This window comes from Capsaspora owczarzaki, assembly GCF_000151315.2.
Source record: "Capsaspora owczarzaki ATCC 30864 unplaced genomic scaffold supercont2.1, whole genome shotgun sequence".
Lineage (NCBI taxonomy): Eukaryota > Filasterea > Ministeriida > Capsasporidae > Capsaspora > Capsaspora owczarzaki.
Window position 1 is genome coordinate 1,085,539 of NW_011887292.1, and position 12,905 is coordinate 1,098,443.

The 12,905-nt window shown below is 52.9% G+C and overlaps 4 protein-coding genes across 4 annotated transcripts; 2 read left to right on the forward strand and 2 right to left on the reverse strand.

Moving 5' to 3' along the window:
- The first annotated feature begins 83 nt into the window (after positions 1 to 83).
- On the forward strand, positions 84 to 2,046 carry CAOG_00321 (hypothetical protein). Its single transcript, XM_004365135.2, has one exon. It carries the CDS (start codon positions 239 to 241, stop codon positions 1,973 to 1,975), a length of 1,737 nt encoding a protein of 578 aa, XP_004365192.1. The 5' UTR covers positions 84 to 238; the 3' UTR covers positions 1,976 to 2,046.
- Positions 1,982 to 5,909, reverse strand: CAOG_00322 (Nedd4 protein). The gene is made up of 11 exons (XM_004365136.2): positions 5,502 to 5,909; positions 5,167 to 5,346; positions 4,569 to 5,089; positions 3,743 to 4,474; positions 3,577 to 3,645; positions 3,358 to 3,476; positions 3,033 to 3,276; positions 2,824 to 2,944; positions 2,634 to 2,741; positions 2,371 to 2,540; positions 1,982 to 2,256 (listed from the first exon to the last, which is right to left on the reverse strand). The coding sequence occupies exons 1-11, from the start codon at positions 5,877 to 5,879 to the stop codon at positions 2,157 to 2,159; spliced, it is 2,742 nt and encodes a 913-aa protein (XP_004365193.2). The 5' UTR covers positions 5,880 to 5,909; the 3' UTR covers positions 1,982 to 2,156.
- Positions 5,910 to 6,109: 200 nt separating this feature from the next.
- On the forward strand, positions 6,110 to 10,166 carry CAOG_00323 (hypothetical protein). The gene is made up of 10 exons (XM_004365137.2): positions 6,110 to 6,236; positions 6,568 to 6,663; positions 6,793 to 6,927; positions 7,108 to 7,242; positions 7,379 to 7,621; positions 7,824 to 7,969; positions 8,049 to 8,105; positions 8,293 to 8,913; positions 9,109 to 9,296; positions 9,390 to 10,166. The coding sequence occupies exons 1-10, from the start codon at positions 6,135 to 6,137 to the stop codon at positions 10,028 to 10,030; spliced, it is 2,364 nt and encodes a 787-aa protein (XP_004365194.2). The 5' UTR covers positions 6,110 to 6,134; the 3' UTR covers positions 10,031 to 10,166.
- Positions 10,167 to 10,187: 21 nt separating this feature from the next.
- CAOG_00324 (spastic paraplegia 21) lies at positions 10,188 to 12,689 on the reverse strand. Its single transcript, XM_004365138.2, has 6 exons — positions 12,569 to 12,689; positions 12,087 to 12,254; positions 11,454 to 11,789; positions 11,188 to 11,295; positions 10,958 to 11,098; positions 10,188 to 10,865 (listed from the first exon to the last, which is right to left on the reverse strand). Exons 3-6 carry the CDS (start codon positions 11,721 to 11,723, stop codon positions 10,458 to 10,460), a joined length of 927 nt encoding a protein of 308 aa, XP_004365195.1. The 5' UTR covers positions 11,724 to 11,789; positions 12,087 to 12,254; positions 12,569 to 12,689; the 3' UTR covers positions 10,188 to 10,457.
- Positions 12,690 to 12,905: the final 216 nt, after the last annotated feature.

The window sequence follows — 12,905 nt, forward strand, 5'->3', positions numbered from 1 at the left end:
CAGCATTTTTGGAATCGTTCCAATTTTCCATTTCTTGTTCGAGTTCCTCTTCTTCAGTCAACATTTTTGTTTAAAACAAAAAATCTTTTTTTTTTCTTGTCTCTTCGTTGCGAATTTTAGTGTAGGCCTTGTGGCTTCCCAAACTTGAACGAAAACCCGTTTGCTGCGCTGCAAACCAACTGAAAGAAAACGCTCCGCTCGTTTTCGTGATTGTCATCAAAAGTCACTTTAGGACAACATGCCGCGCCATCAACCCCTTCGAGCACCCGCGTCGCTCCCCCTGTTTGCCTTCAGCAGTGCAGCTGCCACATCATTGCCGACAACGGCAGGCGGCGTCGAGCAACGTGGCGGCGAACAGCTGGACCCGTTTACGTCGCACGTGTCAGTCGCTGCGAACCAGCTGCGAACACCGATCAGCGGCAGCCCGCACCCCCAGCCATCCTCGCCAATGCCCTCCTTCCTTGATTGTCAACAACAACGACAACAACAACATCCTCAATGCGAGATGCAGCCTCTGACGGGGCGATCTGCCGTGGAAACGGGCGCTGTGGCCGTTGGGGCGATGGGTGCTCAGAAGTGGCCAGCGGAAACCGCAGATTGCCAAACGCGGCGGCACGTTGTTGTCGCACCTCCCACCTGCACCTCCAACAATCAACGCACCGCCGACCCGTCCCGTGTGCTGTACCTGCCGCCTTGGTCTGACGATGTGGCGATCGACATGTCGGGAAGCATGGCGCCAGCAGTCTCAGGCAAGCGAGGCAATGCGCCCGATGCGTGGGAAGGCGACTTACTGTTGGGAAGTGCCGCAAATCTCAAGGCATTACACGTGAACGCTACCAACGCAGCGGCGGCCAACGAGAAGAACGCCGCAATTGCAGGAGCATCAGCCATGGCCGCTGCCACACTTCGCGACAGGCTGAATGAGGGGGCGGCGCCACCCACTACCACCAAGAAGCGGGTTCAGATCCAAATCACCTCCTTCAACAACCCTGCCGCCGCCACCGCCGCGAATTCGGACGATCGCGCGCCTGTGGGAGGTTTGCTCAAGTCAAGCTGGTCCCTGCCATCCCTGACAAACATTGCCATGTCGCTCATTCCGTCGGGCTACCAGCAGCTGGCTGCAAGGCGTGACGGGGAGAGCGTCGCACTACTTCTGGACGATGGTGCCGCTGAATCCAGAGCCCCGCAGATGCTGCAAGTGGCCCCTCAACCGCTGTTTCACGTGTCGGACGACGAGGACGATGGCGATGATGTGACGCAAGGTCGCCCCTTGGCATTCTCGACAATTGAGCCGTTCATTGCTTCAGAATTGGCGATCGCCACCACGGCTGCTGCTGCTGCTGCGGCTGCCAGCGCCAACAACCAGCTCTTGCAGCGCCAAATTAGTCAAAACGCAGCGGGCAGGCTCGAAGGCCCGATTCACTTCTCGCGCCAGTTCAGCACGACCTCGCAAAGCCAAGGCGACTGCGTGGTTATCGAAGTCGAGGTGCAAAGTCACAGCGTGCCGAAGCCCCTCGCGGCGCCAGCAAGCACATCGTCAATCGCCAGCAGCAACGCCTTGACCTGCCGGTACTGCAAGATGACCGAAGAGGAAGCCGAGGAAAAGCTCATCACGCCCTGCGCTTGCAAGGGCAGCATGGGCGCCGTCCATCGCGCATGCCTCCATGCGTGGGTGCTGTCCCCGTACTCGAAAGGCCGCCGCGACAGCTGTGAGGTGTGCAAAACTGTCTACAGCGCTGATGTCGTTGCGACATGGCAAAACGACGAGCGCTTGCACGACTTGGAACGACGCGAGGCGGACCTTGACCTGGAGCGTGCCCGCCGTCGGTCGCGCTTGTGCACGCGGATTGTTGTTGCGTCCTCCCAGAGCGTGCTCTGTTCCGACACGGTCATGCGCGTCATTGTTGTCGCCGCCGTGCTTTTGGTGGTGATTGCCGCCATTGCGTCGGCGTTGATCATCGTGTCTGCCTTTTGAAAAAGTGGCGGCAGCTGTTTAGTGAATTTTTTGAGAAATTAGCATGTACAATACTAGGAATTTTAGGCACATTCATGTTCTTCTTTTGGTGCGTCAAGTGGATTGCTGCGCTTTACTCGTGTTACTGTTGGACAAGGAGAAATGCGACAGTATTGTGGACGCCTGCCGTACAGTAGTTTCTTTACTCGTTGTCAAAACCAGCTGTACTTTCAATCGCAATCATAAGCTTTTCTCGCAGTTGGTGGAAGTCAGTGTACAATGGGAGATCGAGTCGGTTGAAGCTACAAGAGGAAAACAACATCCGCCACACAAGTTAGAAAAATCAGCCAATCGCACAACAACTTTGGGTCGTAATCAAAACTCTCTGTGGAGCTTTTGTTTGCTTTCCAACATACCAAGTGTGCGATCGAGGAAGTTGATCGGGTCGACCCCACTTTTCGATGGCAAACTGACGAGGACCATCGCTGCCATACAGCTCGCGGAAGCCATTCATTGGCACTCGCGAAGTGCCCGTTACAAATTGAAGCAATCTCGCTCGCATTTCGTTATCAAACGAGTCCACCACCTGAGCGAATTGCAGCAATGAAGAAAAACCAACAGGATGGATGAGATCAGGCAAAGAACCCCAACAGCAAAGCATGCGTTTTTGGAGCCAAACCTTCCAGAACCAGATCACGACATAATGTTGGGAATGATAGCCGTTGAGATACTGCGTGTGTGCTTTCCAGTCCTCAACATCAATCTCGCCAATTCCGCCCGTCAAAAACTGTCCAAGCACCATGGAACATGTGACAGTCAATCCAAGGAACTGCAACCGCCCTCCTCCGACAAAAATAGCGCGCACGTGCCTCCAATTCCTTCTCGTCAAACATTCGAATTGACTCCTCGGAGATAATTTCGTTAAACCCAGTCATGAACGACTTCATCTGCTCCTCGATACCACGCGAGAGTCGCCAAGACGCCAGCAAGCTGTGGAAGTAACGTTTCCAACAAACACACGATGAGTTTCCGTTCCGTCCAAAAGTCTCAAATGAAACACAATTCCTTGCAGACCTACTTGACGTATTCCGACTTGTTTGCCTCGGTGACGGGAATATTCGCACCTCCGGGCTTCAGTTCCACCATAACACGCTCGCCAAACACCTCGTGTTCATCGCTGAAAGTGAGGTCCAGAGTATCGGTAATGTCATTGTCCAAAATCCACAGCAAGCTTCGATGGTAATCGGCATCGACGCTGGCCATGTCGTCCAACGACAGGTGCTTGCCAAGCATCATCTTGTAGAACGGCGTAATAAAGAAGGCTGGCGAAGACGACAAGACGAGTTAGCAAAATAAGTTAGCACGGCTCGCCGCATGTTTATACCTTCGTTGGAGTTGCTTACCATCCACCAGTTTGCCATTGTGAACTGCCATGCCCACAAGCCGACCTGCAAATCGGAAATATTGCAAGTGATCGGGATTCACGCCAGAATTGGGATTGATCTGCAGTGTATAGTTATCTCTGTGTGTCATCCAAACAGCAGGCGATCAAAGAAATGAGTGCGGCTCCATTTTCTGTTGAAAACAGTCAACAACTGGAAGAAGCAAAACAAAATACTTACGTTGCGCTGTAAACAAACAGGCCATAGTATGGATTGAAAAGCTCGTGCGACACCAAGTAAAACCATTCTCTAGAACGCCCCCAAAGCAACACCAATCACACGTCAGTCGAGTCGTCCACAAAGCAAGCAACAAAATCAACAAAACCCCGAATTCAAAAAAATTTACCGCGCGACACCGCCAAAATCAAGACCCTTCTCTCCTTCAAAAGCAATCCAAAGCCGAGATCGCAGCACGTTGGGCGCGCTGCCCATCAACTGCTCGAAAGAGTTTTCCAGTACGTGCTCACGAGTGACGTGCAGCTCGCACACCCCTTCTGTGGTGACAAGCCCTGCACGGAAGGCAGCAACTTTTTGTCGATAAGTGCGCGAGTAGCCTGGCGTTTTGGACTTGGGCTTCTTGGCGACGGGAAGACGCGGATCGGTCCATTGAGTGAGCTTGCTTGCGTGATCGACAAAAAATGCCCGGCCCTCCTTGTTGCGGCGCATCTCCCAACCTGGCGGTAGTGGCTGCTGTTGTATTGCTGCAAGAGCCTCCGCGGAAAGCTTGTCTCCATCGGTGTCCGGAGAGGCGGCTTGCGGTACGGTGAGGGTGGACGGCGCGGTCTGTAATGTCTGGCCAGCACGTAACCGAGGGTCATCCCACGTTGTCTTCTGGGTGTTGTGATCGACAAAGAATGGGCGCCCGCTGGCGGTAGACTTCATTTCCCAGCCGTCAGGCAACGGGCCGCTACCGTATTGCACACCACCAAACAAGGCCGTGTTCTGTGTCGTTGTCTGTGTTGTTGTTGTTGTTGTTTGTGGCGCGGCGTTGGTGCTCGGCGATCGCGATCGGGGGGACGCGGAAGGGCTCCCAGTGTTGTCAGGCGTTCGAGACACATCCATTAAATGCATACGAGAGCTACAAAACGAAGCGATTGCACACGCCGTTTCGGTCAGTCTCCGCTGTTCCTTCTTCTCCAGAACAAATTCAACAATCGTCCTTCACTTCTTACCGGAAGCGCTCGAACGTAGACTGGCGCTGAAGCGGCACGTTTTCGCGCAAAATTCGGGACGAGTCTAGCGTCGGCTTTTCAAACACGACAGACCGAGACACATTGTCGACATAGTAGGTGCGGCCAGTGGGGTCCTCCCGCACCTCCCAGCCCTCGGGTAGTGGCTGGTTGTGTGCCTCGGCTGCTGCTGCAGATGCCGCGCTGGACGACGCGATATCCGACGCAGACGACGCGCTGGAACTCCGAACGCGCTGCGTACCTCCAGGAACGGCAAGAAAGGCGCCTTGTGGCATGTTGAGCAGGTAGCACAAACGCACAGACAGCTCTCCTTTGACCTTGGTCTTGCTTGTGCGCGGCCGAAGCGTGTACGAAAGCAGTCTGTCCGCCTGAGGATTGGTGCTCTGATTGCCAATGACGGGAAACGAGACGAGCGGGATTTCAATCATGCCGAGAAAGTCGTCTCGAGTGATGGTATGCTTGTCAAACACGTGCAAGTGCAGCACCGAGCGAGCTGGCACGACCTATCAATGCACGATTGCCAAAAGTCAACACAAACACAACAAATCTCGGTTTGGTCGATTGAACAAATCTAACTTACATGAAAGTAGAATTGCTCCTCCCATTGTGGAGACAGCGTGCGTCTCTGGACGGAGGTGGTCTTCTCTTGCACGCCATTGTCAATCCACAGCTTGCAGTACGCGTCGGCAGCCCCGAAAAAGTCTCGCTTGGCCAGATTGGTCGCTCCATACACGGTGACGCGCAGTATGTGACTTTGCTCCTGTTGTCGGCGGTTGTTGTTGTTTGTTTGTTTTAGGTTGTGTTTCAACCAAGCAACATTGATCAATGTCGTGTGTGAGTGAGTACCAGTGCAACTCGATCTGAGCAAAGAGTGAATGAATGTATGGAAACAGTCAACCAGCTTGCCAATCTTACATTGCTACTTGCATTGGAGTTGGAGGAACTCGGCTGGTACGGCTGTGAGCCAACCGCGGGAGCCACTTGCGCACCCGCCGTCGCATTCGTCGCATTCGCTGCTGTGCTCGTCGTCGGCGTCGTGATGGTTGGCGTCGCAGCAGCAGCAGCAGCACCATTCAGGAAGGAGGAGGACTGAGCGTTGTCAGAGTCCTCTCCTGCGTCAGGCTGTCCCGCAGCAGCAGCAGCATGACTGTCGGCGCCGCTTCCATTGCTGTGGCCGTTCTCGTGGTGCTGTCGATCGTGATGATGCGCAGTGAGGTTGGTCTTGGCGGGAGCGGTCAGCGGTGCTGACGTTGGGTTGCTGTCGCTGCCTGTGCCCAACCCCGACTCGCTCATCGATCACTTGGCAGGAAAAGCAAAAAAAAATGAATGAATGACTGGAAGGCAAGAATCACATTGAAAGTCGACCATGAATGAATGAATGAATGAATGAATGCGGCTGACCAGACGCACGCAAATCCATGAGCGACTGTTTTCAGATTGCAACGAAGAAACAGCGAAACTGTCGATGCATTGTTTTTTTTTTTTTCTTTTATTTCGTAGTTCAATTCATTCTTTGTTTATTGTTTTGTTTGTTGCAGTGCTTTGTGAATGGCGACGCGGGGTGCAACTCGGGCGGATCGTGCTGAAGCGCGGATTGCAGAGCAGCCCTACGACGTCGACGCATGGGGAGTGCTGCTCGCCGAAACCAAGGTGTGTTGTTGACAACACATGATGATGATTGACGAATGCATCCTCATGCATGATGATGATGATGATGATGATGATGATGAGGCAGCGCGGCCTCTCGCATGGAAGCAGCGAGATCTCGACGTTTTCGTTTTGGTTGCAGTCCTGGGTGGTTGAGCAGATCGCAGCCTGTGCATTGGTTCGGCATGGGCAGCATTACGCTGCTTGACGCGACGGATCCCGGGTGTGCATCGGGGCGTGGTTGAACTGGAGCCAGGGGTTGCTGGACGACGGGCTGCAATGGCACTATGCTCACGAACTCTGTCTCCGTCCCTCGTATTCACCCCACACACAGAACATGACAGGAGACCAAGTGCGAGATGTATTTGAGCGCTTCTTGAAGCTCTTTCCGACTTCCGGTCGCCATTGGAAAATGTACATTGAATTTGAGGTAACAAACATGCTCTCAGCCGCAACGCTCAGAGCGCCGCGACGATGCCAATCTGGACCTCTTTCGTCGTGCGCGAGAATGGTTGTGCGATGATATCACAACTTACTACAAAACTCTGTCTGCACGCAGGTTCGCATGGGCCATCCGGACAAGGTCGAAGCAATCTTCCAACGATGCTTGCTCAAAGTTCCCGCAGTCGACCTATGGAAGACATATGTTGGGTATATGCGAGACACGAAAAGGACACTTCCGGACTTCCGCGAGGTATGCATGATTTTGGTCGATGGTCCGTGCCCGTTGCTGTGTGTTCATCTGCAAGGAGAATGAGTCAACACACGCCGCCCGTTTCTTAATTTGATCCGTTGTCGCTGCAACCCTTGGAGGGGGGAAATACCTACTATTTTGGGGGGAAAAACTCACTTCCAATCTTAACGTTGAAAATAGGTTATGACTCAAGCATACGAGTTTACTCTGGAACACGTTGGACTCGACCTGAACTCGACCTCCATCTGGTTGGAGTACATTGACTTTTTGAAATCGCAAGACGCCGCTGGCAACCCACACGCCGAGGGCATGAAGGCACGTTGTTGTTGTTATTGTTGTTGCCATGTTGGAGTTGGTCGTGGTTGAAATTCCTCCGCAATCGCATCCTCACTGCCGCAACATTCTCTTCTGTTACCGCCATCACGCACCTCCTCTTGTTGTTGAAACGTAGATGGATCGAATTCGGCGCACATACCAGAAGGCAGTCGTTAGCCCGATTGCTCAAGTCGAAGACGCGTGGAAAGGGTACGATGCCTACGAAAACGGTCTCAACCGCATTACGGCCAAAAAGCTCTTGGCCGAACGATCCGCTGCCTACATGACAGCACGATCTAGTTTCAAGGAGCGCAAGCTTATTCTTGATACCCTGCCAAAGAATTGGATGCCCGTCCCAGTCGAGGGCTCTGCACGAGAGGTACCAGGTCGATTGTTGTTGTTTGATTGGGGTTTTTGTGGTTTTTGTGGTTGTTGTTGCTGTTGTTGTTGTCGTTGTCGTTGTTGTCGTTGTCGTTGTTTGGGGGCCAGGGTTTCTTTCGATTGCTCCTCATGGCCGCAAGAAGGGCTGCAACCTCACTTTCCAACTATCCGCGCTGCGCTCTTGTTTGCATGGACGACAGAATCAAGTCGCGTCGATTTGGCGGCGGTTTATCAACTATGAAAAGAGCAATCCTCTCAAATTAGAGGACCCACTCGCCCTGGTCTCACGTGTGATCTATGCCTATCGCCAATGTCTCCTGTCGATGCCGCATCATGTTCACTTTTGGTAAGCCTGAGGAGATTCGAACTGGGAAAACTACTGTAGCGGGGATGAACCATGTTGCCAACTTGTTTGCGTGATGCAGGATTGATGCTGTCGTGTACCTGGAAACGAACGAGCAAATCGAACGTGCTGCTTTGTTGTACGTAACTTGTGTTTTAAATCTCTGGCGTTTTGAACCCTTGTCGGTGCTTGTCGCGGCTTGCTTTTGTATTTTTCCTGCTGACCAATCTTTGTTTGTGCGTTTGTTTTGTTTTCTTGCTTGCTTGCTTGCTTCTTCTATTTTCTCTTTTCTCTTCGTGTGCTGCCTGGTCTCGTCCCGTCCACAGGCTCAAAGCTGGTTCGGAACTGCTTCCTGAAAACCTGCTGCTGCAATTATTCTACGCAGACTTTGAGGAGCGACGAGGAAATGCTGCGACTGTTAAAGAGATTTTTGATAATCTCATCAAGGCCAAGCAGCAGGAAATCGATCAAAAGGAGCAACGCGCGCCCGTTGTCAAACCTGCGGAAGCGACCGCAGCTGGGGACGCGACAGACACGGCCGGTCAGTCGGAAGGGAACGATGACAACGCTAATCGCGAGTTGAGCCTGGCCTACATCCATCAGATGCGCTTTTTGCGCCGAACTGAGGGCCTCAAGGCGGCACGTCCCCTCTTCATCACTGCTCGCAAGGATCCTCGCACCACCCACCACCTGTACGTTGCTTCGGCGCACATGGAGTATCACCACGCCTCGACCGATATTGCCACCAAAATCTTCCGAGCCGGCTTTGGCGCGGGAAAGCTCAAGGGAGATGCCGGATATTCGCTCGCCTTCCTCGATTTCCTCGCCAGCCTGAATGAAGACAATACGACTCGCGCAGCGTTTGAAGAGCTGGTTGCTCAGACTGACAAGTCGGGAGCGCGCGCACTACTCTCCAAGTTTTTGGCCTTTGAGAGCGAGAATGGCAGGCAAGTGCATGCTCGAATTGGAAAGCGGGTGGTTGAGGCAAAACAAACACGTTCATTTGTTCGGGGCTTTTTGTTTGTTTGTTTGTTTGTTTGTTTGTTTGTTTGTTTGTTTGTTTGTTTGTTTGTTTGTTTGTTTGTTTGTTTGTTTGTTTGTTTGTTTTTTCTGTTGGCCTTTTTGCCATCTCTCAATTGCAGCACGGCCGCGATTCGATCTATCGACGAGCGCATCCGCACAATGTACGCTGCCGATTTTGACAACAAGCCAGTCTCGATTGCTGCATTAACGGCGATCGACCGATTCAAGTTTCAAGACGCTTTTCCATGCTCGGACGCCGTGCTAGCCAGCATGGACTACGCCCGAGACCCGACTAGTGGGACAGCAGGTTTGTATTGCAAATCAGTCAGTCTTTGGGTGAGTGAAAGATTTGCATTTTCTCTTGTGCTTACTTTGTTCTGTTTGCCCTTGCTTGTGGCAGCTCGTGTGCCAGTCGGGGCTTCCAGTGTGGCTCCGCTGGCTAGCGAGCCTAAATCCAGATTTCCAATGCCCGATACGGCGGCCATGACGCCATTGAAAGTAGATGCGACCGAATTCTTGCAGCAGCACTCGTTTGGTCCTTCAGGTGGCGCTCCGGCAGAGTTCAGTAGTGGCCCTGCGTTTGGACGAGGCGCCAGCGACCCGCCAGCAGGTCCGATGACAACCTACCGCTTCCCTGTCGCGCTTCTTCCTCCTGCAATCGCCTCGCTCCTGCTTGCGCTCCCGCCACCGGACTCGTTTAGTGGACCTTTTGTCAACGAGGCAGAGATCATGCAGCTTCTTCCGGCCGTGGTACACGATGGGCATCACCCACAGCAGCAGCAGCAGCAGCAGCAGCAGCAGCAGCCCTTCCTGACCCAGCAACCCGGAGCGTTGCAGCACCGCGGCCCGCGACGCTCGCGCTTTGAGCCTATTGCCCCCGAGCAAGAGATGCGTCGATCAACCTTGCTGCCACGACCTGCAGGGGCCAAGCGGCGCTTTGAAAACGACAGCGATGAGGAACAGGGCTCGGGCGGCGAAATGAGCACGGCAGATATGGATTTGTATCGGCATCGACAGCAACGCCGATTGACGCAAAATTAATGGGTGGCTTGCGCGTGGCAAAGCCGGAATGCGTTGAGAACGTCCTGAAGACTGTTGTGGAGCTTTCTTTGCCCAGGTTCAGTGTGTGTGTGTGTGCTCAAGAAACTTTCATAAACCAAACAACATCAAAATCAACAACTTCTCAACAATACTAGTATCAGCGAAAGTTTGGTATTTGTTCGGTTTGTAATTTTCCAACGATACATTGCATTCACGCAACATCGACCATCAACGATACAGTAATATGCAAAAGCAGCAACAGAGAGAACATCAGGAAGGGGAAGGGGCAGACAAATCAACAAAGTGAGTGGAGATACCAGCACCAGAACAAAACGCTACATCGAGAAGTGCCCCAAGAAATGGACCAAACCCAACTTTGCGTGGAAATGGCGAAAGAAAGCAGAATTTCAAAAAATCAACCTGGTACTCAAATCAAAATGCTCGACGAGCTGGAGCTGTTCACGTCGACAATCTCATCGTCGCGGAAGAGGATTTCGGCTGCGCTGGCTTTCGCCTTGCCTTTCAGCGCAGGCTTGGGAGCGGTGATTGCCGGAGCCGCAGAGGCGGCAGTGGTGGGCTTGCCCTTGGCGGAGCTGCGGCTGCTTGACTGCGAGGCGCTACTACTGCTGCTGCCGCTGCTGCTGCTGCTGTCGGTGGTGGTGGTGGTGTCGGTGGTGGTAGTGGTGGTGGCGGGAAGGTCTGCAGAACTGCCATTCTTCTTGGAAGAAGAACTGCTCGATGTTGCCGCCGCCGCTGCAGCTGCATTATTCAATGTTTGAACCAGCGTGTTTGCGCAAGGGTCGACGTCCGTCCCGGTAAATTGCCGCAAATGCACCTGAGCCGGACGACAAAAAAAACAAAGAAATAGTTAGTACTTTACAAATCAAACCCCCAGAAAAGCGATTCGCTGATCCATGCCAAACGTACTTGAATGTACATGGTCACTTCTTCGGGGCGAGAAAGGTAAGGGAAGTTTCCTCCAGACTTGAGTTGGGCCAGCTTTGCGTGCGGATAGCACTTGTAGAGATCTTCTTTGACACGATTCGAAATGGCACACTCGTCAAACACCTGGCGGAAGTTCAGTGTGTCAGAGAATGAGAAACGATTGGTTTTGCATCATGCGATCTAACATCCGCAACCAGCGAAGTGATGCTTACATCCATGATTGTTACTGGAACGCGAGAGAGCTTTTGCGGCTCAACGTACGCCTCAAGGCAGTTGAGGGTCAATCGAGATGCGAGTTCGGCTTGCTTTAGTGACTCGAGCTGCAGTCAAACGACACAATTCCACCGTCAGAAAATGGCAGCACTCCAAAAGAAAAGAAAAACAAAAACCTCCATCAGGCGCCGGAAGATGATGGAATCGCAACACCCAAAGCACCACATTCCACACGAAAAAAAAAACAATAAGGCTTGGTGGTTACCCGTTCAACCATGAAATCGATCGAATCAGCGATACGCGGCTCAACGGAAGCCTCCGGGAAGTTTGACAGGAGCAGTCGTCGAAGCAAGAAGGCGGGAATCATCCAGTACGTGCCAGCGTACGGCATGTCGGTGAAAACGCTCGTGTCCGGAAAGCCGTTGCACAAGAAGAGCGACTGGACGCGCTCGGTCTTGTACATGTACTCGGCAAACTTTTGAGCCAAGAACGCGCCCAGCGATGCGCCAAACAGATGCACCTTGTTCAATCCCATCGCATCCAGCAGCTTTCGGAAGCCCTCGGCCCAGTTTGTGTGAGTCCAGTACGGCGGGTACTCGACCTGCAGACGAGCAAAAAAGGGCACAAGGGCAGAAGAAGGGCAAAAGGGGGCGAAATGGGTGAGTTGAGAACGGCCTCTGTCTCTCTGTCTCTCTCTCTCTCTCTCTCTCTCAGACACAAGCACAGACGCAGGCACTCGAGCATGGTGGGAATAAGTGCGCGGCAAAGGCCACGGGTAGAGGAGAGATGGAGCGAGTGGGTGGACAGGAAGCCCGAACGTAGGAATGGAGCGTGGTGGGCGGAGCAGCCAGACGGCTTCCAAACAGCACAAAGGGGGGGGGGTTGCTTTTGTACGTACAGCAATCACACGGTAGCCTTGACTGCCCAGCGAGGCAATCTGGTTAAAGTAGACATCGGCAGTGCCTGACGCGGGAGGGAAGAAGATGAGCGGGCTGGCGACCGACCGCGGCCCATAGTCGTACAGGCGCCAGGCTTTGTCCTCGCCTTCGACCGTCTCGCCGACCACCTGTGCACAGACCAGACCAGACCAGACCAGACCAGGATTCCCCAAAGGCAAAGGTGAGCCACAAATCTCCCAGTTCAACGGGTCCCCGCCATCGAAATTTAAAATAAAAAAATAAAAAATCTTTTTAAAAAAAAAATTATCAAAGAGGAGCAATCACGAGCCAAGCCAACGTAGGGGCTGCTGATGCGTGGATTGACAAACGCCCGCCGCAGTGTGCCGATGAAAGGAGAGCCCGTCGATGGATAGAAGTGAGGGAGAAAGAGAGAGAGAGAGAGAGAACAACGAGAGAGCGAGAGAGCGAGGGAGCGAGTTACCGTCTTGAGAGCGACGCTGTTCCGGAACGCAGCGTACTCTTTGGACTTTGAGATTTCCGCCATTTGTAAGTATGCTTCGAAACAAGAACAAAAGAAGAGTGAGAAAAGAAGAAGAATGAAAAGAAGAAAAAAAAAAAGGAAGAATGATCAGAGAGAGAGAGAGAGAGAGAGAGAGAGAGAGAGAAGGGGACGGATTTCATCGACATCCCCAAAGAATGCATCGCTCCTCTAGCGCGACATGCAGTGATTGATGGGTGCGCTCCAAAACCACATCGACACGGATCACCCCTATCACCGAAAAAGCCACTAAACGCCAGTGGGTTTCCCCCATTCAATT

Coding starts and splice junctions, on each gene's coding strand:
- CAOG_00321 (XM_004365135.2), top strand. CDS start 239: ATGCCGCGCCATCAACCCCTTCGAGCACCCGCGTCGCTCCCCCTGTTT.
- CAOG_00322 (XM_004365136.2), bottom strand. CDS start 5,879: ATGAGCGAGTCGGGGTTGGGCACAGGCAGCGACAGCAACCCAACGTCA. Junction 2,945..3,032: donor AACAAGTCGGAATACGTCAA/GTAGGTCTGCAA, acceptor TTACTTCCACAG/CTTGCTGGCGTCTTGGCGAC. Junction 2,257..2,370: donor CTTCCTCGATCGCACACTTG/GTATGTTGGAAA, acceptor TTCCTCTTGTAG/CTTCAACCGACTCGATCTCC.
- CAOG_00323 (XM_004365137.2), top strand. CDS start 6,135: ATGGCGACGCGGGGTGCAACTCGGGCGGATCGTGCTGAAGCGCGGATT. Junction 7,243..7,378: donor CACACGCCGAGGGCATGAAG/GCACGTTGTTGT, acceptor GTTGAAACGTAG/ATGGATCGAATTCGGCGCAC. Junction 7,970..8,048: donor CCGCATCATGTTCACTTTTG/GTAAGCCTGAGG, acceptor TGCGTGATGCAG/GATTGATGCTGTCGTGTACC.
- CAOG_00324 (XM_004365138.2), bottom strand. CDS start 11,723: ATGGGATTGAACAAGGTGCATCTGTTTGGCGCATCGCTGGGCGCGTTC. Junction 11,099..11,187: donor TTCCAGTAACAATCATGGAT/GTAAGCATCACT, acceptor AACTTCCGCCAG/GTGTTTGACGAGTGTGCCAT. Junction 10,866..10,957: donor AAGTGACCATGTACATTCAA/GTACGTTTGGCA, acceptor CGTCCGGCTCAG/GTGCATTTGCGGCAATTTAC.